The 26,327-nt window shown below is 44.8% G+C and overlaps 1 protein-coding gene across 5 annotated transcripts in view; it reads right to left on the bottom strand.

The window, feature by feature from the left end:
• FBRSL1 (fibrosin like 1) overlaps positions 1-26,327 on the bottom strand; it is a 502,969-nt gene that overhangs the window by 55,141 nt on the left and 421,501 nt on the right. For all 5 annotated transcript variants that reach the window (XM_053993750.1, XM_053993752.1, XM_053993753.1 and 2 more), the window contains one exon: positions 157-202. In XM_053993750.1, the coding sequence (XP_053849725.1) occupies positions 157-202 (46 nt within the window). The remainder of the gene's footprint in view (positions 1-156; positions 203-26,327) is intronic.

Here is a 26,327-nt window from a genome sequence, read left to right as displayed (position 1 = left end):
AAATCATCACAAGCCTGTAAAGCTGATCTTTGTGACAATGTGTGTGGCCAAGCCACAGGCTCTGGCAAAACTGATGTCCTGCTATTCGCACGCTACGGATTCACAACCCAAATCTCTTGCTGTAAGATAAGGAAAGCATTTCTGCAGATCACTTACCTTTATTTGCTGCAGGGGAGAACAGCTTCTCAGAGCCTACAGAAGCCTGAAAAAGGAAGAGAAAGAGAGGGTGAATAATCGTGAAGGAGAAATTTGGAAGGCTTGCTCACAAAAACACAGCTCATAAAACAAGTGGGTTATCTGGAGACCTGCAGTTGCGCATTGCACCTGGAGGGTGCAATGTTGTGCCATTAAAGAACGAGCATGCATCCTGAGGAGATGAAAGCCAAGCAAGAGGACTGTCCTGATCTCACCCAACTACATCCTCCTGTCTCGTTTATTTAGGCAGCCATGCAATGCACAGCTATTTTATCCATGATTCCTCATATAAAAACAAAACCAGTGAAACTGCTATCAAGCTGAAGGAAAAAAAAAAAAAAAAAGAAACCAAAACACATTTCAAAGGCTCTCTCACTGAAAATAAGCTCAATTCTTGCTGAACATGCAAAATGTAATTTGTGTATTGGAAACACAAGTTGCAACTGAACACATCTGTATGAAGGAGGTGTTGTTCAATATTATGCCAAATGACAGGTACATGCTGCTATGCACTTAGTTGAGTATGAAATAAAATGACTTCCTCTTGGAAGAAGCCCATATCCTTGCAGACTGGGTTGTACTATGCTGTCTGAACTTCACAGCAGTGTATTTGTGCTCCTCACAGCTCTGGGAAACAGTTAAAGAAATCCAATTAACCTAAACCTTGTAAACAGCTTCATGATAATCAGGGTCACTGGGTTACAGACAAGATGGTAACGACAGACAGGGAAAAAAAGTCCATTCATGGTAACTAAAGCTTTTATGAGTTAATTTGATGGCTCCCTTTCCTCCCCCCACTGATATCAAGCAGTCAACCGATTTCAGCATAAGCTTTTCCTCCTCGCTATCTGATAAAATAGCAAGCAGCCTTTCCAGAATCAAAGCTGGTCTGGGAGCAGGAGCACGATCAACATTACTACCATCTACAAGAAAGTATCATCAACGTGTTGGCACTGACTGCTGCATGAATAAAATGGGTGAAGTACAAAGCTGACGAGCAAAAGATACTGAAAGTGAAAAAAGCCTTTTTCCCCTGGCTCTGCTTTAAAAACAATTAATTAATTCAACACATGGCTGAACTAAGTTGATTTTTTTTTATTTTATTGATTTTATTCTAAGGTGCCTTGGGAGATTTGCATGATAAAGAGCATTACAAATTGTATTACGTTGCTATATATTTTAAATGACGACTCAGAAGGAAAAAAACAAATAGTAAAATGCAAGAAGTTCTGCATGAGATATAGTAAGAAGCAAGAGTGATCCATTAATGTTACTTCTAAGAAAAGTGGCACTGCAAGCACTGAATGTCTTACTTAATGCAAATGTATAAAAAAGAGAGGGAAAACAACATGAAAAATAGGTTGAGGCTGAGACACATAAGAAAAAAATTCTGAATTATGTCCACAACAAAGCTGCACGTGTAGCTGTGGCATGTATGATCATTACACAGCTCAGCAAAAAGATCCTAAAATCTTAGGGAAAATCAGTTACCTGCACGATCCCTTCACTGCATGGATTAAAAAGAGGAAGAACCAGGATTAAACAACGTTTTGCCTAGGCTGGTTTGCAAAGAAAGTGTAACAGTGTCACACAGCAGCAACAACAGTGGTGCATAAAACGTTTGACAGCCAACTCTGAATTTACAATCCATTGTTAGGAGATTTTTCACTTATAATCAACACCAAGTCACCACGGACGCAGAACACATCTGCAGGCTCTGGGAACTCACCCATGCTAACAGCTCACACAAAGCCAGGGCCTACTCTCGAAGCACTCCACAAGCACTCGGACACGTGGCAGGTGGATAAATAAGATTCCCCCATTTTACAGGCAATGAAACTTCAGTGTGGCTTGCACTAAAGCCCCAGCAGTAAATCGGCCGCTGAGCCACAAATCCTAAATGCCGGGTCCAGATGCTGAGGTGTGGAGCCCTCCAGGGAATCCTGCTTGGGAGAGCCCTTCCTGGGGAGCCAGCCACGGCTGCAGGACCTGCTCTGCCCGTGGCAGCCACCCCGGCTGGGAGAAGCTTTGTGCTTCCCCTGGTCTGCAGAGTCCAGGCTCACGGCCACCACTTTGTGGCAGCCACCAGCTCACTCCCTCCCGTGCACCTCGGTACCGCGGGCTCAGTGCTCAGCCAGGAGCTAAAGATCTCAGTGCTACAGGTCCAGACTATATAAAAAACAATGTTTGAGGAAGTCAAGCCAGAAAATTCACTTTAAAGACAAAGTAAAACACCCGGATTATTGCTCAGTCTTCTGCTATCAGCATGTGCCACCGCCTTCCACAATCAGAGTCAACATTTACAGAGCAGCGTTTTCAACATCGCAGCTTCAGTTCACAGACACAATCCTTCACACCTAGAGTTTACAGTAACTTTTGCTCTCACTTCTGGTGATTTCTAGCTCCAGATCTGAGCAGTTTTTGGCACGAGCACCGTTCTGAAACAGTGAACGCCTGTGCTATAGGACATTCTGCGAGCTGCTGTAAAGGCAGGAGGGAAGCCGGGGGAGGAAGAGCCTGAATACATCATTCAACCCTATCAGTCACCCTTTAAAGAAAGCTTACAATAAAACCTATGTGTCTGAGGGAGCCCACTAATGAGTGAAAAAATCCAGCAAACCAACACATCTGCTAAAACAAGTCCCCTCCCAAATACTGCTGTTCCAAGAAAATCATTTGCATATGTTTAAGAAGGGATTTTAAAATAATATTAATAAAGTGGAATTCTTCCCTTGTGAACAAAACCAGGCATTTGGAGTCTTTTATGCAGAGTTCAAGCCATCACAGGAAATCACATGTTCTTTGATTGCAAAATGAAACAAAAAATTTCCTCCCCCCCCCCCCCCCCCCCGTTGCCTCCTGCCTGTCTCCATCTGAAGAACCATTTCACAAACCCCTCAAGCTCCTTTTTGTTGCTGCATAAGGCAGCGAGACCTGCCCAGCCTGAAGCTCACAGACAGAAGACACCTCCACCCTTCCTTGTTCACTGGCTGCTCATCTCCCTTGCCCTGGAGCACAGCCCACAGCCACAGAACCCACCACAGGCTTGTGTTCATGAAAATGCTGCTTGCACAGTCCCACCCTCGTCCCCAGTAACAACTGTGGCACTTGAAGCACATCTGACATCTGTCCTCAGAGCAGCAGTTTCTGAGGTAACCTCATGCTGCTGAAATCTCTAAGACCCAGCACCCTTCCGATGACGCCAAGCCTTCCAGTCCCCTTTGTGGCTTAGTCAATGAAGTTACCAATCCTTTGTCACCTTTTGATTTTCTTTCTTTTCTACTCTAGACCTAAGGGGGAAAATGCCTCCACCCAGTTCTGTGACAGCTTGAAACCAGGCTGAATACACTGCAGAGGAAAATAACATTTCTGCCCTTTTCTGCTTTGTGGAGAGCAAGCAGAGGAGTGGTGCTGCAGTCCCTCCCCCTTCCTCCCCTTGAACCCAGCACATATAAACACTGATTCAATTTTCAGCACTAAAAGCTCAGCAAAGGCAGCTTTTTCCTCAAATGTGAGGTGGTAACCACAAAGGATGTAGCACACCCTCTCCTCTGATGGTGAGCAGTGAGGCATAATGAAGTCCATGCCTCATCCATCCTGGTTCCCACCAACCCAAGCCAGCTGAAAGGTCCAAGAACTCTTGCAGATTAATAATTTAATGATTATATATAACAGAACAACATCATCTGACAAAGACAGCACTATAAATTATGTCAGGCATCACAGCAATTACTTCTTTTTGTCCCCTTTATCCGTAGCCTATAAATGGCTAACAGGGAATAGAACTGCTCCTTATCACCAAAACAGAGGCTCTGTGGACCTTCATGCCATCTCCTGGAGCACCAAATGCCAGATCCAAGCCTGACACTCCAGGAGCCTGATAGCAAGACACTGGGAAACTGCTAATAAGGCTGCAGGTCTGGTTCACAAGGAACAAGCAAAGTCGTGTTAAGGACCTGCTATGTATGTCATGTACAGCATTCCCTCCAAGTGAGTCCAGTACAGTAGGCAGAAGAAGGAGACAGTAAAATACAGTTTAAATTTTAGATCTGGATGGCTGCCTATCTACTAGACAGCCAAGAGCCAGTCTCAAGAGAGACTGTTTGCACAATTACTGAACTTAGCAAGCACTAAAAAGTTCACAAGAAAACCCTTCTCTGGGAGATTTCCAAACTAGAAGTGCTCGATACACTTCAAGAAAGTTTTAGCATAAAGCACGGACACTACCTGAAAATTTTGTATCAATTTTCATTCTTTCCTTTGATCTGTATCCCTTGCTTTTACCAACCACTCCAATGCCACTTGATCGTTTGTCCAGCAGAGAATTTCAGCACGTCAGTACTGCTTTACTACTTTGCAGTTCACTCTGCAAGTCATTCATACCAGACCCCTCATCCAGTAATATGAGAACAATAACTAAAACAGGAAGGTATTGTTTGGGTTGTGATTCTCTGTAGGAAATGGAAATTGATACATATGGAAAGGTGCAAGAGTAGCCTAGAAATAGCACACATGCACACAAAACCCCAAAGTAAAAATCCCCCTTAAGACCAACAAAGTACTCTACACATTTCAGGATATAGAAGCAGCTCATGGGCAACACTGCCTGCATTGTGAGGGGACGTTTCAAAGTAGCCTACAGTCTTTCCAAAACCTGCATTAGTTTTGGAGAGAAACCACAGCTCAGTTAGGAAGACAAAAGTTAGATCTGCAATTCACTCATTTTTGTGAACCTTCTAGGAATATCCAGCTTTGTGGTACACAGCCGGCTGGGACACAGCACAGCCCAGCTGTGTGAGGTATTAAGCAAGAGGGAACAGGACTTCTACAAATCCACACTGTGATTATCTTCCCACAGAATTTATAGACTGGGCTTTCAAGAGGGCTCAGCACTCAGCAGCTGCCTTTGGGGCATCAGCCTGACTGGAGCTACTGGGTATAGAGCATTTCCAAAAATCCATTTAGAAACCTGAATGGTGACCAGGTTGTTCTGAAAAATCTGGTTACAGCTGATAGTTGGGATCATTTATGAAATTCTGTCTGTTGACCTCCAGTGCAAATAAGGACTAATAATAAATAATATTCCCATAGCAAGAGTCTCCACCTTTCTAGCAATCCTAACTATACACTTGTACCTTCAGTTACACCATAACACATCACAATGAAACACACAACACAAACACACCAAACCAGCAACTACTTATTGATATGGCAATGCCTTAAATGCCACAGATCCTTCTAGTTCAATTATAATTTAAAGCCATCTCTGAGAGGTAGTGATGGGTCTTCTGTATTTTTCATGAGTTTACTCTATAGAATGCTCACCAGAAACAAAATGTTTCTTGGACTGTACTTCCATACAGCAACACACTTGTTGAGGTTCCCACCTACAATCATTTAGCACACACATATTCAGTACTGCTCTGCTCCTGGAAGGGACTGTCACCATGCACTTGCCTCTTTGTCACTTTTTCTTCCAAGAATGCTCATTTCTCTCAGCAGTTTATATAACCATGACTGTTTTTTTGCAACAGCCCCTTTGAGAAGCTAGCATGAGTCTGGGAACATAGATTAAATTAGGCCACAGAGAGCCTAGAAGCAGAGATCACTGGTCCCAATTCACCACTGAATTACACTGACTTTACACAACAGCAAGTGGAATGGGAGGCAAACTGGATGGGAACTGGAAGGCACTGAAGGAAATGCTGTATGGATCTGACTCAGTCAGTGCAGGGCAGTGAGGAACCAAGCTCATTGCTCCTCCACGAGTTCGACATCTTGTTTTGGTCCTCTTTTGGCAAGACAGTGATAAGCTTAAATTGACAATGTTTTGAACCCTGAGCATGTTTCTCATCATTTTACAACCATCATGGGACTGAACAAACTAGTTTAAATTGAGCAGCAGCAGTAATTCTTAAACATATGCGGCTGTGGTGTGCTGCTTATTGCACAGATGTGCCTCTTCCCGTGACAAAGGGTGACTGAATCCTCTGACACAGAGGGACATCTGACCTACAGCATGTCTGCCATTAGAGCCTCGGGGCACAGGCCTGCTAACTCCCCTTCTCTCTCCTCAAACCATCCCCCCAGCCCCTGGGGAATGGCTGCAGCCCAGAGTTCTCCCCTCCCCATCCCCTCCATTAGCGATGCTTTATGATTCATCTTCCTCTGAGCAGTTGTTGTCTCCCAAAGGAAAAGATCAAACTCCCTCTCCTTCCCAGCTCAGCTCCAATAAATAAATAAATAGATACATGTACTGAAAAAAAATTTAGTGAAGGAGGAGAAGGGAGGAAGCTGGGGAGTTCCTGGACCTCACCTCGTCAGACAGCTGCAGAAGGTTCCTTGGTTGCTTCCAGAGACACCAACAAGGAAAGAAAATTTTCAGCTGTCCCTCATTAAAACCAGCCAAAATACTTGCTTAATGTTAGTGTGCCTGTGTGTCCTAATTTAAAGTAGGGTGCACTTGGTCTTTATTGCAGGATCTTCCTCCTTCAAACCTCAACTCCCCAGCCACTACCAAATCTACCTTCACTTTACATTTCTGCTATTTTCCACTTTAATCAGCACTGATTTCCCCATAACACATGTTCATATGCTCCTGGGTGTTCTGGTCTGTGAGTGGCATCCAGAGGACAGTCTGGATGTGCCACTGGATGAGGCTGCAGCTCTCGGTGTAAGTTGGAGGCAATGATGTGTCCGTGTTAAAGGCAACTGATACACACCACAGTCAGGGAAACACAGCTTGCCATGACACACTGAGAAAAGGGCTTTGTGTGGTCTGCTTTAAAACATCCCAAACACCAGAGTGCTCATTCTTTTCTCAGAGAGCTGACCCCCTCCCAAAACAGACTTCAGCCTACACTTCCATATTCAAATTTTTTTCATTGCCCAGACACTCACTTAAGGCAAGCACAGATTTGATTTATCTTTTGCTACAAATGTAAAGGGAAACCTACCTTCAGGTAGGAAAGGTTGGCACCGCTGTGTAACACACTGCTACAGCAGTTTGTATTATTGTCATTACAGCTTGATCCTATCTAGTCAGCCCATCTATTTGGCGGGGATATGGCTTTTTATTTGCACTAAATCAAAGGGAACGGCGAGTGCTCTTTGCAGAACTATCTAAAACTTCTTATAATTCAAAGGCTGCACTGTAGGAAGAGTGATGGGGGAGAGCAGGGACTGTGCTGCGAATGACAGGTGGCAGACTGTTGTTTGGTACCTACCAAATTACTCTGCTGCTCCCAGGGCTGCCTTGGCATTTCATTATCCCAACTCTCTCCTGGAAGGATGCGGACATAAATTCACACCTCATGTCCTGGTTTCCGTCAAACTGAGTAAGAGTGCAAATGCTGGCACCAACTGGGAATGCCAAGCAGGGCTTGGCATGCTAGAACAAACTCTCAGCTGTGGTCTTTGCCAGCTACCTGCATTTATCATTGTAATGGCCTGCCAGACAGGACTTGGCAAGCAACGGAGGAGGGTGGGAGGAGGAGGGCCAGGCTCTGCACTGCCAAGCAATTCATTCCTGTAGCTCCTGCCATCACTGTACCAGCAGGGCAACCTTCATTTTATTTTATCTTTTAACCAATTATGTGTCACCCAAATCCCACCTGCAGCTTTCTCCAACACAAATGGCTATAAATCACAGTTCAGAGACCAAGAGGGTTTTGCAAGACATTTGATTTCATAAAAAGGTCACTGTCTGGCTGAGGATTGCTGCAGTTCAAAAATGAACTGAATAACAACCTGCATTGGCAGACAGGGAAGGAACCGCTTCCATCGTCTGTTGCATGTTGTCAGATAATATTAGAACAATTAGGGAGGCCAACAATGGCAGGATCATTAGGATTCAGCTGAACCAAAGCACTGATAAAAATTCAGTTAAATATCTCCTCCTTTCAATTTTTGAAGAAAACATAATCAAATCAATAAAAAAGGGAAAATTGCATGAGCACACCAGAAACATTCAACATAATCTCCTTGAGCAGACAAACAGAATACATGCCTGTCATCACTGCAGCCTTCTCCAATCTGCCTGGGTATTCCAAAGCTTAACCCCCAGCTCTGCTAATTCTCAGAGCCCTACTCTGGGTCTCAGACCACTCAGCATGGTCTACTCTCTAAGGAAAATGCTGTATTCTTGTATTTAATCCATACACTAGATACACAGTGGATTCCATACAGAATTTTATGTGAACCATATCACAGAGCAAACATTTACGGGTACTCAAAAATCATTTGACACTGATGCTGTTCTGGACACCCTTAGTGTCCATCCCTTTCTTGCAGGTGACATGTCATGCCAGACAGCCCTGACAAACCAGCATCAAATTCTCTGAAAAGCATCAGGTTAACTGCAGTGAGTACGTGAGGCACAGAGAAGATGGCACTGTCCTCCTAGCCCAGACCGTGGCACGTGACACACGGACATCCCTCTGACACAATTTCTCACTGTGGATGCAATCCTGACGTGGCCCTTTCCTGGGCCTGGGGGGTCAGGGAACTTATCAGGAAAGCAGCTCTTGTCTGCTGCCATTGAAACTTGCTGTCTTACCCACAGCAACCTCAAAGGAGTGCCTCTGCAGAAGGCTCTTTTGTTGTTGTTGTTTCTAATTCACTGCTCCAAAATATTTCTTGGCTGCATCCCAGGGCTGAAGCCTTATCTGCCCATCCCCCCGGCAGACACACAGCAGCTGCAGAGGCTTATCACAGTTGCCTGTCCACTGAGTTTACAAATTAACACCCTATCGAGGCTGCACGAGGGCTGATTAATCAGAGAGAGGCAGTCTGAGGGCCTTTATCACCGTAAGCGGCTGCTGGGAGAGAAGTCACAAATCTCTCAGGAGGCCAGAGATGCCTTACAAATGAAAGAGCAGGAGGCCAGAGAGGAGGAGGGCCCAGTGGTAGGGGAAGCAGATATTTAAGAGATAGTGGTGGTGAAGGTAATGGAGCGGTGGGAGGGGCAGACAAACGCCAGTACATTACGACAGCTAAAAAAAAAAAGATAATTAACAGCCTATACCTCATGATTCTAGCTTTCCCTCCCCGGGCTATAATTTAGCCTATTGCTCCTTTGCTCCAGAGGACAATAAACATTTATTATGTTAAACACATAACTGTGCTGCACAAAAGCACCGTTCTTTCCCAGGTCCACTCCTTGCACAGCTGTGCAGCCCAGGAGGATGGGGCTGCTGAAGTGGGCTCCCCTTTCATGCAGAAGATTACTCAGTTTGGACACAAAGCACATCCCTGGTTTCACCCACAGCTGCAGCGTGCTGGATGTGTTCATACTGAATGTGAAGGCAAATCCCATGAGACTCAGAGCTCTTGGATGGGGCCACTGGCCCACCAGGAGCTGACAAGCAGTGTTAGGATGTGCCCAGGCACAGGAGCACAGGCAGGCAGGAGCAGCTCCTGCTGAGATTGTGTGATTCAGGCAGGTTTTACCACCTAAGAAGTATCTCCTCTTTTTAATTCAGCAGCCTTGCTAAGAGGTTTACTGGGAAATTTTCATTCCCACCAGAATTATGTGTAGGAGAGATTCTTATTACAAGATGAATATTACAGTCATGTGAGCTGTACTGGAGCAGTGCTGGCCCTGCCCCTCTGAGCACCTCAGCTGCTGTAAGAGCACAGAGATTTAGGAGATTTGCCTCTGCTAGTGGACTGTGGTTCAGGGATTGTTCTCTGCTTCAGTGCTAGTACCTGCTGCAGCCCTTCAGCTCTGTGCTCATGGCAGGACAATGCAAAGTAATTATAAAAACCAAGGGGACTCACTAAAAAGATTTAAAATCTAATACAACTTTAAAGGAAACCAATTTGGACATCTGTCTACATTTGTCAACATTAATTTCTAAATTTAAGTTTTCAAGTTTAATCCTTGAGACCAAGACACACAGCTGGATTTTTCCTTTGAAGTTTAAAATGTGTGGAAGCTGAGATTCCCATGCAGCAACACGACTCCAGAAGGTAAAATTTTAATAAAAATATTACCAATATGAAGACATTCATAAGCAAACAGTGCAATCACCTCCTGTCCAGTGCTTTCTATTAACACACCAGTAAAGAATTTAACAAATGACCTCTGGATAAAAGTGTCATTCACTGCAGCTTTACCACCAACGGCGCCGGGTGTGTGCATGATCTTGGGAAATGGCCATTCCCATTTTGCCCAAGGAAACTGCAGAAATAGAGGGCTGCCACCTCCTAACTCAACATCTTCAGACTAGCTCTTTTCAGACAGCACTGGAAAAGCAAATCAAACAAAAATGAATGATCATCTGCCTTCTCCCCCTCTCTTGATCCAGTGAGGAAACTATTTCCCAAACCACCTGGATTATTGGTCTATGAACCCTTGCAGATGCCCAGTTTTAACACCATCCATTAGGTTAATTAGAACTGGGCAAGTAGATGCTGAGTATGAGTCCAGGAAAGGAATGACAGCTTTTTTATTTGAGAACTCCCTGCCAGGTTCTGTGAAGCAGACAGCTGCCCAAGGTCTTCTCATGGCTCTCCTTCGCCAACAGACACCAGATTAATTTGAGCTGGACTGGACCCTCACTCATTGTGCTCAGCAGACCCTGGGTAATCAGATGGAGAAGCTACAGGACAACACCACCTCCTGTCACCCCCACCACGTAACAGCAACTCTATACATGAAGGAAACATCAAATATTCATTGGGTAAACGGATAAAATACGAATGCAGTAATCCCAAAACATGGTGAAATTCTAGAAGCTGTCTCTCTGGTGTTTATTAGATTGACTCTTTTAACTCCATTATCAAGTCTGCCCATCAACCCTTCTCCCTCTGTCTCAGGTCTCGTGTTTTAGGGAAAAAAAAAGTCTCCATTGCACTGGCTGTTCCCCACAGCTCTGTTCTCACTGGTGGACACCCTCACCCACCACAGAAGGCACACCACAGGGCCATGTATTTAAAGACCCAACAGAAGGAATTAGGAATATTTTAGAAAAGGACAGCATATAAATTTCCCTACAAATGGAGGCTGCAGAGGAAAAATTATGGAAGGAAGCCTATGGTTCACATCTGCAAAGCATCTGGCTTCCTATCCCTCACTCATTCAAGGGCAGTGAAGTGTACTCACCTACTTTCTACAGGAAAGGGTCACCAGACTTTCTCCTGTGCTATACAGCAAGTCAAGAAAGAAGCTCTCATTGTAGTACCTTGATTAAATATGGCATTAACTGACCTCATCTTCTGTATAAGGAGGTGGTGAATGGGGCAGTCCCCCATTTGCAGCCAACATATAATCTGTCTTCTCCAATTAGATACGCTTTGCAACAAGTGTGGTGGACCCATTTATTTCCATACTGCAATAATGCAGATAAATCCAACTTTGGCTCCAGTCCCACTGCTTTCAAAGCTGGGGCTCTGCATTTCCAATCGCTGCCCTTTTTTTTTTTTTCCCTTTTTTCCCCCGCTTCTGCTGCAAAATGTCACCAATTTACTTTAGCCTGGGGGCCCATTTCGAATTTTACCACCAATATACGAGAAATGCATTTTTCAAGCTGTTACCACTTAACTGTACTGATATCAGCCACTCAGGGGACACAATATTGTTTACACATCCTGCTCTATGGAATAAGCACGGATGCCAAAACTCTGCCTGGGTTGTGAAGGAGACGTTTACTCTCTGTTTTATGAGATTTCCTCGATTTGTGGCTGCCTCAATGGTCGTAAAAACAGCTGTAAATCAAAAGAGCACCACAAAATTGCAATAACAACTGTCGAACTCGGCTCTAAAAAGCATAACTCCCAGCACCAGAAGGTGGAAGGCTTTTCTCTGATTTAATACCAGGTGTGGGGGAGCCTGATCAAGCCTATGTGCAGCACTGTGTCTGCCCACAGCCACCCCCACACGAGCTCACCCAAATCCCTCTATTTTGGCTGCTCCCCTATTGCTCGCCCCTACTCTGCCCCACGTAGTTCCTTCCGGCCCCTTTCCTCCTCTTCTCTGGAAAACAGAAGTCTTTTTCAAATGCCTGGAGAATGCTTATACAAATAACTGCTGAATGCACAGCCCTGTTTAAAGCATTAAAACAGACAGAAAGTGAACAGGGCTGTGCTCTGCATCGTGGCTGCTCTGCAGGACAGCGATGGCTTTAGCAGATGACCTCAGCCTGTCACCTTGCTGCTGGCCTGCCCGGGAGAGCCTGGATTCCTGCACAGTCTCCCAGCCCAGTTTGCAGGGAGTGGAGTGAAGGAGGAGAGGGCTGATGAGACATGAGTTATTAACAACCTTCTTCTGGGAGCTGATCTGAGCTAAAATGGTTCCAGAACAGGCAGCTCCATTTGAGCCTCCAGAGAGGACTGGCCAAGCAGCAGATGCATGAATTCAAAAGTTTCTGTTACTCTGTGCCACTGGCTATGGTCCAAACCAAAGAGAGAGTTTCACCCGTGGGTAAAGCAGCCTTCCTGGATTTTTCCATGCCCCATTCCAGTTGCTTTCACAAACAATCTTCTCATCCTTGTCTCCAAAAATCCTAAAAGACTCTCAGTTCCTGCATCTCGCCACCCCCCGCAATCTAAGACTAACTTGGCAAACAACAAACTCCCTTCAGCACCTCCCAGCTGTGAGAAACCAGCTGTGGCACCAGCAGCCACACTGTAAACCCTGGGCCAACAGAGTTACCCAGGCTCTTTGTGCCCTCTGTCCAAAGCACGAAAAGCTTTCCTGGCCTCACCAGCCAGGCCTTCATTCTCTTTTTAAAACTTCCTCTTAAATCCAGCTTCTTTCATGGCATTTAAACAACCCAACTTTCTCCGTTACAGAAAGAGGTCTGTATGTGAATAAGCCAAAGTATGTGAAGAAATGATGAGAGAAAGTTCATGGGAAGGAAGTTTAGCCAGTGCTCATCTGAGTTTTTCTGTCGTCTGCAGCAGACTGAAATACACTCGAGTTCCAGTGTGTTACTGTATCTCTGTCTGGCAGTGTGTTTTTTCAGATGCACATCCTAATTATGCTCTTCAAGCAAATGCCTTGTGGAGCAGGGTAGTAGAAGAGAAACCCTCTTTACAGTCACCACCATGCTGTGATCCATTCTGGACAGGAACTCCCCCCTGCATTTAGAGGACAATTTAATTTCCATGGACCACTTGATGCGAAGGGAAAAGGATCTATATTCTTTTGTCTGAACCCCACAAAGTGTCAGCCCTTCTTTCCCCATTCTTCTAGTAGATGTGTACATTCACATTCTTGAGAAAATTCCCAATAGATGGGAACAGTCTTTCACTTCCAATACATTATGCCTCCCTGCTATAATCTTTTCCTTCTTGTACAATGCCTCTTGACTTTCCTTTGACTCTTTTCTTTGCAATTTTTCCTTTATGAATACAATCAGAGACAAAAAAAAAAAAAGCCCCAAACCTAAATGGACAAAAAATGTCATTCAGAGCCGTTGCCAATGATGTTACTGGCAATTCCAGTTGAGAAACCATTTGTACAGACATGAACTGATCTGACAGAGGGAGCAGCTAGTTTTATTTCAGAAAGCTGTGTGTTCTCAATGTTCTGAGTGTAGGAACTCTACAGGCCAGCTGAAGCTAATAGGGTGAATATGTGATCAGCTACACCCAGGCAGCTCTTCCAAATTTATTTCTTTTGTACAACAGCAAATATTTGGGTGGGGTTGCAAAAACTATTAAAGCAGTCAAATGCATACCATGCCAACTGCTGACCACAAAAACAGGCCATTTCCTCACACACAAGCTATAAGAAATATCTCCAGTAATTGGCTTGTATCAGTAACCAGCTATTTCCAACAAAAACACGGCTCTGCTCCATTTGGAGTCTGGTGGTTCTCAAGAAGGATGGAAGGCTGTAAGTGTAGATGCATGACTTGTACTGGGAAGGTGGTGTAGCAGGACACGCCATCTAGCAGCAGTTGCTTTGATGAGGCATAATTGCAGGGCAATTACTAGGTTAATTTTCCATATATACCAGTACAATTTCACCCATAAAGTTTCATTTGCCTTCGGCGAGCGATAGATGTCTGTCTGTTTTGTGTTCTAAAACTCTCTACTGTGTTTGCTCATGGACCTGTGAAAATGCAGAGCGCCACTGATCTGGCTTTGCTCTTCTCCCTTCATGGTGATGTCTTGAGGGGCAAATGTTTTTTCAGTCACTGACTAATGCTTGCCATGCTCAGCCACCAGCTGGAGAGCTTCCAGCACACTCACAGACATGGCTTGCCTTGTTGTTGCCACAGGCATGGCCATGGCTCTGGGCAGGAAAGCTGTCCAGCTGGAGGAGGAACATCCCTGGTGTATGTTCAACCACTGCTTTGCACGGGAGATGCTTTTGGAAGGAACAGGAGAGCAAGCTGTACTCGACCCTTCCTTGGCTGACCATCTGCTCCTTGGCCAAGGCATCAACAACTCTGTTCAGTTGTCAGGTCATTAACCCCCCCACACAACTGCACCTCCAGGAGCAGAGTGCTGGGCTCCTGTGCCATGGTTCTGGCTCATCTCCCTTTGGACTCTTTGTGGCAGGAGAGGCTGCAGCCACTGCCCTTTCCCTGCCTCTCTTCCAAAGTCCCACAGCCGCTAAGAGCTCATTTCACAGGAGTTTATTTCTGAACTGGAAGCACAAACGGAGCATTGTAAGAAACCTTTGTGATTTTAGCCCAGACACGACTGTGCTTGCTTAGTAAGGAGATGAAAAGCTTACAGTGAAGAAAGAAGCAGAATAATCCTGCATGTTAATACACAGTGACTAACACTTTCCTAGTGACAATCTCCTTGTAGTCTCTGCAGAGGGATGTGTGTAATGATCCTCCAGAGACACTATCTTGAAAATGTACAAAAGACTCTGATCAGACCTCAGCATCTCCTGATTAGCTTAGCAAGAGCAGTGGAAGGGACATCAATTTTCTAGAAAGCGCATTCAGAAAAGCACTTGATCAAATGCTTAGCTCCATGTATGTGCTTAATCTCACTATAGCTGAAGCACTTTCCTAAACCAAAGCCTTGTTTATTCCTTCTGTGAAAAACAAAATGGTGGAAAGACCTCCAAAACCAAAAATGTAGACCTGAACATTCAACAGTTTAGGAAAATTCTGAAGTTCTGTGGCTTTCAGCTTATCTGTAAAATAATTTGGAAGTGCTGACTCTGGCATATTGGAGGAAGAAATCAATAGAAAATAAAGAAAAATAGCCAGAATGGATGAGGGTGTGTTATCATAAACAGAGCCTAGCTTAGTGGAAAGCAAATGTATGTCTCTGTTGTTGAGTATAACCTTCCTGGGATTTTACTGTTTTTTTTCCTTTGCTCAAACAATACCAGATACACCTTGACGAATCTGGCATGCTGCAGCCAATCCATCAGCTTCTCTACATCGAGCAGACTGCAGAAAATGGAATTTTGCTTTCCCATTTGTCTCACTGCTGCTGCTCCCCACGAACACACTTGCAAGCCCTTCCCCTGTGCCCTGGCTGGTGCGGGCTCCTGGACTCGGAGCAGATGGCTGATGGAGCTGGGACTGCTGCTGCCTACGCACTCCAGCGCTTCCCATCAGACCTTGGTGTCTCCTGCCTAGCTCTGCAAGAACACAAAGCAAACAGTGCAGCAGTTCTACACCCAATGAGCCAAAGACACTTTTTAAGCTCATTTAAAATATCTATTCGACTAGGTATTTCTCAAAATAGGCACTTGTAGGCACAAGCTAAATGAGAATAGCAAAAAATAATCAAAGGCACCTAAATACTTTGAATTTTTAATTTTTCCCCCAAACATGTCTGTTGCATCTGTATTGTTTTGGACAACACAATTTTGTGCAAGACGATAAGCACAATTCTACCAGACTAAGCTCCCCTCTAGCACAACCAAGGAAATGTTTGGTTTTCTACATCCAGCCCAAAGCTTTCAGGTCTCAAGACTTACTGCTGTATGCAAGTAATGCAAAGAAGTCCATCCCTATGCCTCTACCTTAATCTCCAGACATAATTCCAGAGCCCCAAGTCCTCCTCCAGCAACAGAGAGCAGCCTGAAGCATATTCTGAGCTGGGTACTCACAAAGAACCACTGTGGGTTTTGTTGTCTTTATTATGAACACTTCAGGGCAATGACCACCTTTAATTTGTGCCCTCCATAACATCAAACATGATATTAAGACCTTAAAAATAGTTGTGCTTGTGCATGATATCCTGAAGGCTTTTTTTCTCTAAGCCACTTCCAGCATGTACAGACAAAAGACATAATGTCATCCTGCTTCCAACACTCCCAGCCATCAGAGGCAACATTAACCATAACTTTGCTCCTGTTCCTCATGAGCGTTTCAGTGCATTACAAATAAGCACCTTATTCAAAGCTCTCTCCCCAATTTATTTCACTCCAAAAAAAGGAGACAGATGGTAGAAGACAGAGGGATTTACAGTAAGAGGGGTTGGATTTTTTTTTTTCCTCTTCATTTGTTCCCTGTGCTGTTTCTTATCCTTGGGGACCTGGAGTTTCTTTTGATAGCACTGTGCTGCCTAATAAACACGCATACAAGCACAGTCACAAGTATACATCTATCATCAAAGAGCCCTTCTTGTCTCCACTCCCCACAAAGTTGATTAATGATTACGTGTTTAACACATACATTATACATGGGAGGGGGAGACGAAGAGGGTAAATCCAAGCCCCTGTATACATTTACATATATTTACATATTCACATATAAAAAGCAGAGGAAAGCAGAAGAGGGCTATTCCCATTGGGACAAAAATCCATTTTGGTAAACATACCTCCTAGCTCCCATTTTTAAAAATACAAAGGCAAAGTATTTTATATATATATTATATATATATATATATATATATATACAAAAAATACAAAGGAAAGGTATTTTAAAAATACAAAGGAAAGGCTTTACCTGGTCTAAGGAAGCAACTGAAGCTTGAGCAAGCAGCCTTGTTTGGTTCCTGCAGTTCAATCCCAACATGGAACTGATAACTGTGTTATCAGCAGTTCCATTACTTATGGTTTGTAAATGGGATGTAACAGCTGCAACCCAGTTTGAGAGAAAGGAAAGGGGTTTAAGTTTTAAGGGTGCTCCCAGTTTGTACTATTAATCCATACAGCTAAAATCCCAGTTCATCTAGCAATAGATTAGGTAACGAATTCAATTAAATGGCACCTTTCTGTGCAAAGGAAAAACAGTCTGTCCTGTCAGATCAGTCAATACCTAGAGGTACTGGGAGCATTTAATGGACTCAACACGGGGTGACTACAGATCAACCACAAAGCCAGGCCTGACCCTTAAACACAGACGAAGAAGAGATGTGGAAGGCTACAACACAGCAAACTTCTGCATCCTTCCAGGCTGAGCCAACCCTTGGGCCTGGATAGCTGCCCTTGTAAAATAAAGCTGCCTGAAGGCTGCTTTAATCATGCTGACTGCCAGTGGTCTCAAGCAATTGTTCCAGCAGCTGGGGGAGCAGTGCCATGGTAAAGGAGTCCCCTGACAAAGTCCCTTCTGGCAGCTGGGACAAAGCTGGCACTGAAACAGCTATTGTGGCTCTCTGCTCCCCAAAGTGTCCCTGTGCAGAGTTAATCTTCCAGCCACCCGCTCTGCTGGCTTTCAGACATCTTTGCAAGGCTCACATTTAATATGGGGCTCTTGTGGCACACCAGTGGCATTAACCTCTGCTGAACTGATCCATCCCAGCTTTCTGCTCACCCAGCTCCACCAGTTGCAGCCACAACACAAGTGCTGGTGAAGACAAGGCGAGAGCAGTGGCCACTGACCATGTTTGTAAAACATATTTGCCTAGTATCAATCCTAAAGAGTGGGAGGGATAAACTGAGGGATCAACTGCAAAAGAAAAGAAAACCTTCCATACACAAGGCTGGTTACAGTCCTAAGGCTGTGGCAGCTGGCCAGACAGAAAGCTCAACTACTTAGAAGGCACAAATAAGGAACTCTATTTTTTTTCACTTCTTTTTTACCCTGTAACCTTTTGACTCTGAATCATGACCACTGACTCTATGACTTTACACCTTCTATTACAGCAAGACTCAGGGCTGGCACTAATAGAGTCACTTTCTTTCACCTGCTCATCCTTTACTTCAAATATAAACATTTTCTTTAGCTGTACAAGAGTGGAAGAGATTTGTCTTGAGTTTTTCAAACAGAAAAATTCACTACTGTTCCGGAAGTCCCAGCTAAGACACTCCATTGAAATTCAGATAATTGCCAGCATTCATTGCCTCATCTGTATCCCTTCCTTTGCTCCCTGATCTCTCCAAGTCCTTGCAGACCAGGTTCATTTAATACACTTTTGCCACACCAAACTGAAGTGGATGCAGACAATTGCCACAAACACTTATTGTCACAAATCCTTACATAAATCTGCAGCAGCCACTGTAAAGTATTCAGTTCTTTTGTGCTAAAATGACGGAGTCCAGGGTGGAACTGGAGTCATAGTGCATGGCAGCAAATCCTTCTGGTGTGCAAGGTCATCAAGTATGAACACCAGCTATAGGGCCAGGGTTTGCATCAGGCACATGTGTTTTCAAGGGCCCATTTTATCACTGTCTCATAGACCTAAGTACACTTCTGCATTGCTACTGCAGCATTTTGTGGTGGATATTTCACATCTACCTGGGCTACAGCCAGGAGATCTAGTCTTTATAACAGGGAAGTAATTAATGAAGAAATACAGCTCTATCAAAGCACTCTTTGTTCACCTCCACTAGTACAAACATACACCTGATCTCAGCCACTGCTTATCTGTTTCCCCAAACCATTTTCACACAATGGAAAGAAAAGCATGGTAAAACAGAAAAAATAATAAGCTACCTTTTTCCCAGTCTAAAGGGAGTGAGCCATATCTGGCTTGTCTGAGTTCATATCTAGGTGACCTCTGAACCAGAGCCAGACTTCTGAGATGACAGGTAAGAATTTAGACACTTCTGATTCTAAGACAGGGAAAATGATCACATTAAAGGTGTCGTGGCTCAAACGAGATACCAGGTTCCTTCTACCCCTCCTCGGCAGATGGAAGTCAGAGTTCTGTGTTCCAAATGCAGCAGCCATGACCATGGGTTATGGTATCAAACATGAATTAAGTGACCTGTGGCTGAACACGCTGCCTGCTTCATTATCTTGCCTATATATGGGGTTTGAAAAGCACTATAATCAAATTCACTTTTATCTTCCCTGCTTCTAGATTTCAAGTTCTTTTACTTCAAACTGACACTTACTCTGGAGACTGTTCAACAATACATGGCTAAAGCCTCAAGACTCTCTGCTGTCTCCAGAGGCAAACCTCTTGCACAACTCTGGCAGCAGAAAAATGACTCAGCTTGCAGACTCTGGGGACTTTGGGGTTGAAGAAACGACAAACCATGCATGAAAACACCGTGATCGCTCTTTGCACCTTTTAAAGCAGGGAGATATCACAGAACAAAACTGAAAAGCCAACAAGAGACTCACTGAAGAGTGTGCAGGACAAGGAAAGTACCACAGCTACTGAACAGGCACCAGCACTCCTGCACCTGGCTTGAAAACAGGGTTACACCTCCAGCCCAAACAAAATGACATCTTTAAATCAAAGAGATTTTGAACTATCTTAAGGCAGAGATGTCATAAAAATGTGAGGCATGACTCTAAGATCTCCAAACACTGTTTGAAACAAAGATTTTGCTCTCTAGAGTAACTTTAAGGAGCTTTGTTGTACCATCTTGCCAAAACATAAAAGCCATATAAACCTGCAGGTGGGAAAAGGGCCATCTTCATCCTGCTCTTGGGTAGGTAGCCAGGAACGATGCCCCACCATAACCACACCTAAGATATGTTTCAAGATGCAGCAGTGAAAAGCAGGGCACGAGCAAGCAAAAGGGGTATGTCAAATTGATGAAGAGAAAAAAAATGGGGGTTATCAGATTTAGGGTTTGGGATTATTTCACATTGTACACAGGAGAGGCTTGTGAGTCCACATTAAACACTAACACAAGGAAATGATCCTTCAATGCTTTGGGATCTTGCCTTGGAGGGAGCAATGCGGGTGAGCACAAGGTGACCAAGAGAAGCACATCCAACCCTTCCCTGGTGCCTGGGCCACAGCTTTGGAGGGAATGCCAGCAAAGGCATGGGAACAACATGTTGTGCTGCCAGCATGGCTACACTTCTGCTCTCTTTAGCCATGAGAACCCCAGAGATTGCTGCAGGGACCTTCCTCACTAAACAGAGACAAACTGAATGCACAAAAACATGGGCAGGGAAAAAAATAAGTGCCTCGTGAGACAGGAGGGGTAGAAGTTCCCCTGCTGTTAGTGCCTTGGGTGGGCAGTGAATTCAGTGCTTTGCACCAGAATGAAATGAAGCCAAACTAGTAAGAAAAATGGAGCATACAATGGAGCACTGCTGCTGAGATATCCAAGAGACCGAGCAAGGTTTAAAGCTCACAGATTAGAGCACACTAAAACATGACAGAGTCGGCAAGGTACTCCACTGCAGAAGTGACTCCAACCTTGACATTTTGACTTTGAAATTCCTGTTCAAATATGAGTTTCTCTACAGCTACAGAAGCAATGAAAAAAATTTCATAGCCACATCTCAAAAAACCCCTATCTGCAGCACAGAATACGTTTTTCCCCACCTTGTTTGTACAGAACTTAGTGTGGTAAAATCCTGGTCTGCCACTCAGGCCTTCAGGTACAACTAGAACACAGAGAGTAATAAAAACACCCACCCTTGAAACAACAATCTTAAAAAAAACATTGCCCTTGGTACTGCAGATACCCCTGAAATAACAAGAAAATGTTACCATTGCACCAGGAGGTGCTGGAAATATTTAATGCTACTGTTATGAACCTGGGTTTAGTTTCATTAGCAGCCCAGACATGTGGTAATGAAGAACCCATTCAATTCTCCATCTCTGCTAGTGGTACACTTCATGGGCTCATGGAAAGCACACATAAACCTGTTATCTCTGACAGGAATGGACACATGTGTGCATGTCCCAGATTTGCAAATTGCATTGCAGCAAATGCAGCCTTCATGTCACTCAACTGCATAGCTTAGAATTTTACATTTTAATTTTTTTGATGTCTGGGGAGATTAAAATGAGAACTGGCAGCATGTGCAAGGGATACTGCACTTTGAATGCCTTATCTATAGTGATTCAGGCTTCCCGGAGCTCCAGATGAAGCAGGTTTTTCACGATGGAAGAAACCACATTACATTGCTCCCTAGGAAGTGAAACAAAACAATAAAGGACGGTTAATCTCTTCTCTAATTCTGCTCTGTGGGACAACTCCTTCAGCAAGCAGCGCCTGGCTGTATCTACCTGGGAGGGGGTCATTTTACTTCGGCTTCCTCTTCTGCTTCCCTCTGTCCCTGGGAGCGCTCTGTGTCCCTGCTGCATCTTTCAATGGCTTTATCAGAGCTTGCACCAACTCAAGCGTGAGAAGTAGCTCTGGGCCCAGCAGGGAGAGGTGGGGGAGTGTGTCTGTGTGTGCCGCGGGGGGGGTGGGGAGAGAGGGGAAGACGAGGGAGGAAATGTTATTCTGTCCTTTGTCTTTTCAACAATTTCTTTTTAATGCAACTTGCAGAGCAGCATATAATTAGGGGTCTTGCAGAGCAGGCTTAAACTCAGGAGTAACCCTTCTAACGACCTCGGCAACGGATAATCAGGTGCGCGGCTGTGGGGCGCAGCACGGCTCCCCACCCGCCGCGCCGCTCGGCCTCGTAATTAGAAGCCTCCACACTCCGCTGCATAAAGGCAGATTGCAAGGACAGCGTGAAGCCCTTGTTTGAAGCTGGGGGCACAAAGATTGCAGTGCCTCTGATGGATGGAGACAAAGACTCCGATACTGGAACGCTTCCAGCAGCCTCCGAATACTCGCTGTGTTTCTGATGGACATTTTCAGGATTTCTTAGAGCGGCGAGGTTTATTCTCCTGCTCCCTGCCACCACCACACCCCCCCCCGCCTCAGAATTCCTCCACAGCTCCCTAAGCCAGGGATGTGGATGTGCCACTGTACGTGCACATGTCTCCAGAGATGCTTCCATGGTTGTATTATGAGAAAAATGCATTGCTCCCTTTCCGCCATCTATTTTTGTTAGTTCTCATTCCTGACCGGGAAAAAGATGGTGACACTTTAAAAATGCTCAGAACATGGGGCTCCATCCAACTCCCCCCAAAATTCCCAATCTAGAATGGTGTTTTAGCTAAGTTCACACTGATTTGAAACTGTGGTAGCAAGTACCGTGTTTAAGTTGCAGCTGATGTTAGCGTAATTCCCCTCAACACTTCAGCATGAACAAAAAAAATCCCTTCTTAAAATCACATCTCCCTTTGCTGATCACAACTTGCTTTTCTCTATTTACATAACTTTAGGCACAGGACTAAATGAAAGTTGACACTGCAGTGTATCCTAGTTACAGGAAGGAAAGAGGAGAAGGAAGAAAGGGATGGAGGACAGGACCTTTGGGTGAGAAGAATGTAAGAGAGTGAGGGGAGTGTCACTCTCTGTCATGCAGCCTGTTCTAAAACAGCCACTGACTTCTATTTTACCCCAATTTCACCACCTTTTTGCATCTTCTGAGCTTCTGCCATGGCTTGTTTGTGGGTTCCTCTGCACCTGACCCTCCCCAGCAACGCTGCAGCTTCTCATCCCACTGCAGCAGCAAAACAAACGAGAGAAAACCAAACAGCTCAGGCAACTTGAACACAGCACAGCAACAGACTGACAAAAAACAGCAAAGCCAAAAGTGCTTGAATAATAAAACGGAGAAAAAAACCCCAGTAGAGCCACTCAGAAACTGAACTGCCAGACAAGCTCCCTTGGAAAGAGCATAAGAGGCAGGTTCAGGGAAGAGCAATATCCATAAGGCAACAGCGCCAGTGGTTTTTTCTCCTCTGTGTATAATGACAAGTTAACAGGGGCTGGAATAGAGCAAAACATGGAAGATTTTCATAGGAAAAATCAGGACACTGTGCCTGGATGGCTGCCCTGAACTGAAGTTATCCATGAACTCACATTTGTAGGCACTTAAAATCTAGCAAGATCATTAACAAGCTAACAAGAACCACCAGCAAGAGGAACATAACCTGGATTCACTGAAGTGTTTCATTCTGAATGATGAAAGGGCAAAGGCATCCAGACACTGAGTTGCCACAGCTAGAAAAAAACTAACAAAAGATGCTGTGATGCACACTACCCTATCTTTTCCATACCAGTACAAATGCTGCTACATCAAAGTGGTCTCCATCCTATTGCCAGGCTGTGTATCTTGTGCTCTGCCCACTGTTTAAAAAGCACAGTAATTTCCTAAATGCTACAACATCCTCCAGAAAAATGGACTGGAACAAACACTGTACAGCTCGCTCGAGAATTTCCTTTGTCCCTCTGCACAGACTCATTAAACCACTGAGCTCCATGACCAGCCCACTGTTCTTTGGAAATCAGCAGTTTCAAGGGAGCAAGGCAACCTTAGAGTGTGGGATCTGCAAGGACATCTCTTGACTCGTGACTATTTCTCATTCACCAGGGTTTGAAGAGATAAACTATGGGTAGTCCTGATTTGGCAGTTCATGCCAACCTTGAACTCTGTATTGGTTTTGCTTTGGTTGGCAGCATAGAGACAAACCTGTTTATGCCTTCCCTCTGAAACAATCTTACAAGCTTCAGATCCACTTTTATGCTGGTTGTATCACATATTTCAGCAAGGAGGAGCATGGTTTCATCACATGGCAGATCTGCTCTACTTTTTCCACAGCAAGACGTGTAGTCCCCTGGACAAATCTTTTCACCAGATCTTTCTGGGGAACTGATGATGAATACAAATCTGGGGAACTACCAAGAGGTAAGCTGCAGAGAGCTTTTGAATGTTTACAAGCTGATCCAGGTCTGTGGCATTCAGAAACTACGTAAAACCACCTGCAGGTCTTTCAACTTCTCATGCTACAGTTTGCATAAACTACTTCATAGATCTTAAATTTATTTAAGAAAGCACCTCTGCCAGCACCTTTCTTCCAGCCCAGTTCACACTCCCTGCAGCTCTGTTCCCAAGAGGACACGCAGTGAATGCTGTCAAAGCATGGCCATGGAGTGTACAGCCCGTTTTGGCCCGGTCAGAAGAAAGGCTCCTGACATTGTGGAGGGGCAGGGGAGCAATCCTTCTCTCCTAAGCCCTGGCTTGTGGGCTCCCAGCCTCTCAGAAGAGCAGGCCTTGTGATTCATGTGCCCGTGCTGCCAGCAGTGAAGCCATGCAGACAGAGCTGGCACAGCTCCTGATGACCTCGGAGATGTGGCTCCTCGGCATCAGGCGGAAATGTACGAGATCAGACAAGGAGGAGAACAGAAAGGGAACAAGAGATTCCAGAGGGCTCTTCTGCCTCTGAATCTTGTTACTGTTGACTCCTTTACTGTGATTAACTCCTTGACATCCTCCTTCTGTGACAAGTGGGGGAGGACAGACTGAACTCAGTGATTAATTTATCAGTGAATTGCCACCTTCCCTTTCAAACCTCGCCCCCACTGATGATCTTTATGATTTAGCACTACCTCATGAGGGGTTTACAGCCTGATACAGGTTTGGCAGTTGTCACTTCACCACTGAGAAACTCCATTTGGGTCACTGTATGTTCCTTCGACAGACCTGGTGGTAATAGTTTGCAAGCTTCAGCCTATCCCACAAGCTCTGCATGAGGAAAAGAAATCCTCTCCTCCTGAACCTCTTGCTCAAATGACAGTAATTAGGGAATCTTATCACTCTAGACCTGGAGAGGGAGGGGACATTCATGGTAATTGGAGACATTATATGAAGCCACACTGTGCTTATAAAAAAAAGAGTAAAACCACACACAGAGGAAACCAGCCCCCTTCTCCCAACCTGGCTGGCATTTCCTGAATAAACTGCCTTTTTTCCGGCACATCGTGTGCTTTTTAATACTGGAGACTACTGGAAGGACTCCTGCAGCCCGATTAAGTGTAATGCAGTGTAAAAAAATAGGAAGGAGGGGGAAAACCCTTGGAAAGGCAATCGAAGTGAAAAATCTATCAACAGCACGAGGCTCCAGTGGAGCCAGGAGTCCTGTTCTGAACATGCTCTTACTTCCCAGTCGTTTGCTCTGCTGGACACTCCGGGGACCCCAGCACAGCAAACTACAATTTCTAGTAAATATATCCCAGGGACACAATTAGTTTTTCAGCTGGGGGCATGATAAATTGGTCATGCATAATTCAAGGCCAGCACAGGCTGAGTATAAACTGCTCGGTGGCAGCTTCCAGCTCCCTGACAGGAGAATGCAAATGTGCTGCTGGCGCAGGGGCTGCCGGCCCGCTGCTGGCTGCACCTCCCTGCCTGCTCCCCTGCCCAAAGACCCCTCCAGCCCTTCCTCCTGTGCATCTCTGGGTGATTTTAATTTCACAGCCATGTATCCATCACTGTCCAATGGCCTTTTGGGACCCAATGCACATTGTTATCACAACAAATACCGCTCTCTGCTCGATCTACTCTGTTTTTTCCATATGCAGACACAAGAGAATAGTTTTGGCACAGAAAGAGGCCGAGGGACTGTGTGGTCTATTGTCAGCATTAGATGGCCTGGGGCAAGTAATTTCCAATCTGCTTCAGTGTTCCCATCTACACAATGGAGATAATTCCAACCACACAACTGCAGAGTTAGCGAGACACGCTCAGTTTGGAGTCTGATAAAGGTCTGAGAGATCCTGAGGATGTGCAGCCTGCACTAACAACAGGGTCAAGTTCTCTGAGCTTATTTTAGGTATCTAAATAAATACATCTGCCTGCTCAAAGCAGGAGCACAAGAGAACTTGCTGCTTCACAGAAGCTGGCTTAGTGATACATGAAGTGAAAACTCCAAAGAAACTTTGGGAGACCTTCAAAATGATGTCCTCAAGTTTCTCAGTGCATTTCAGTACATACTGGAAAATTCTGCTTGAAAAATCATTACACATACATTCTCAGATACAACCATGTGATTGAAGGCTGACAGACACATTTCACCAGCTGCAGTTTTCCTATCTACCAAAATCACAAAACCACTTCTCTGGACCCTTCGCCATTTTCTGGCATTTTAAGTCCAGTTTGTGGAAAATATTCTCAAAAAGCAGGGCTGAAATGGGACGGGGCATTAATAAAGAAAAATTTTGT

This window comes from Vidua macroura, chromosome 18 (assembly GCF_024509145.1).
Source record: "Vidua macroura isolate BioBank_ID:100142 chromosome 18, ASM2450914v1, whole genome shotgun sequence".
Lineage (NCBI taxonomy): Eukaryota > Metazoa > Chordata > Aves > Passeriformes > Viduidae > Vidua > Vidua macroura.
The sequence above is the reverse complement of the archived record's forward strand: the minus strand, read 5'-3'. Positions and strand labels throughout refer to the sequence as shown.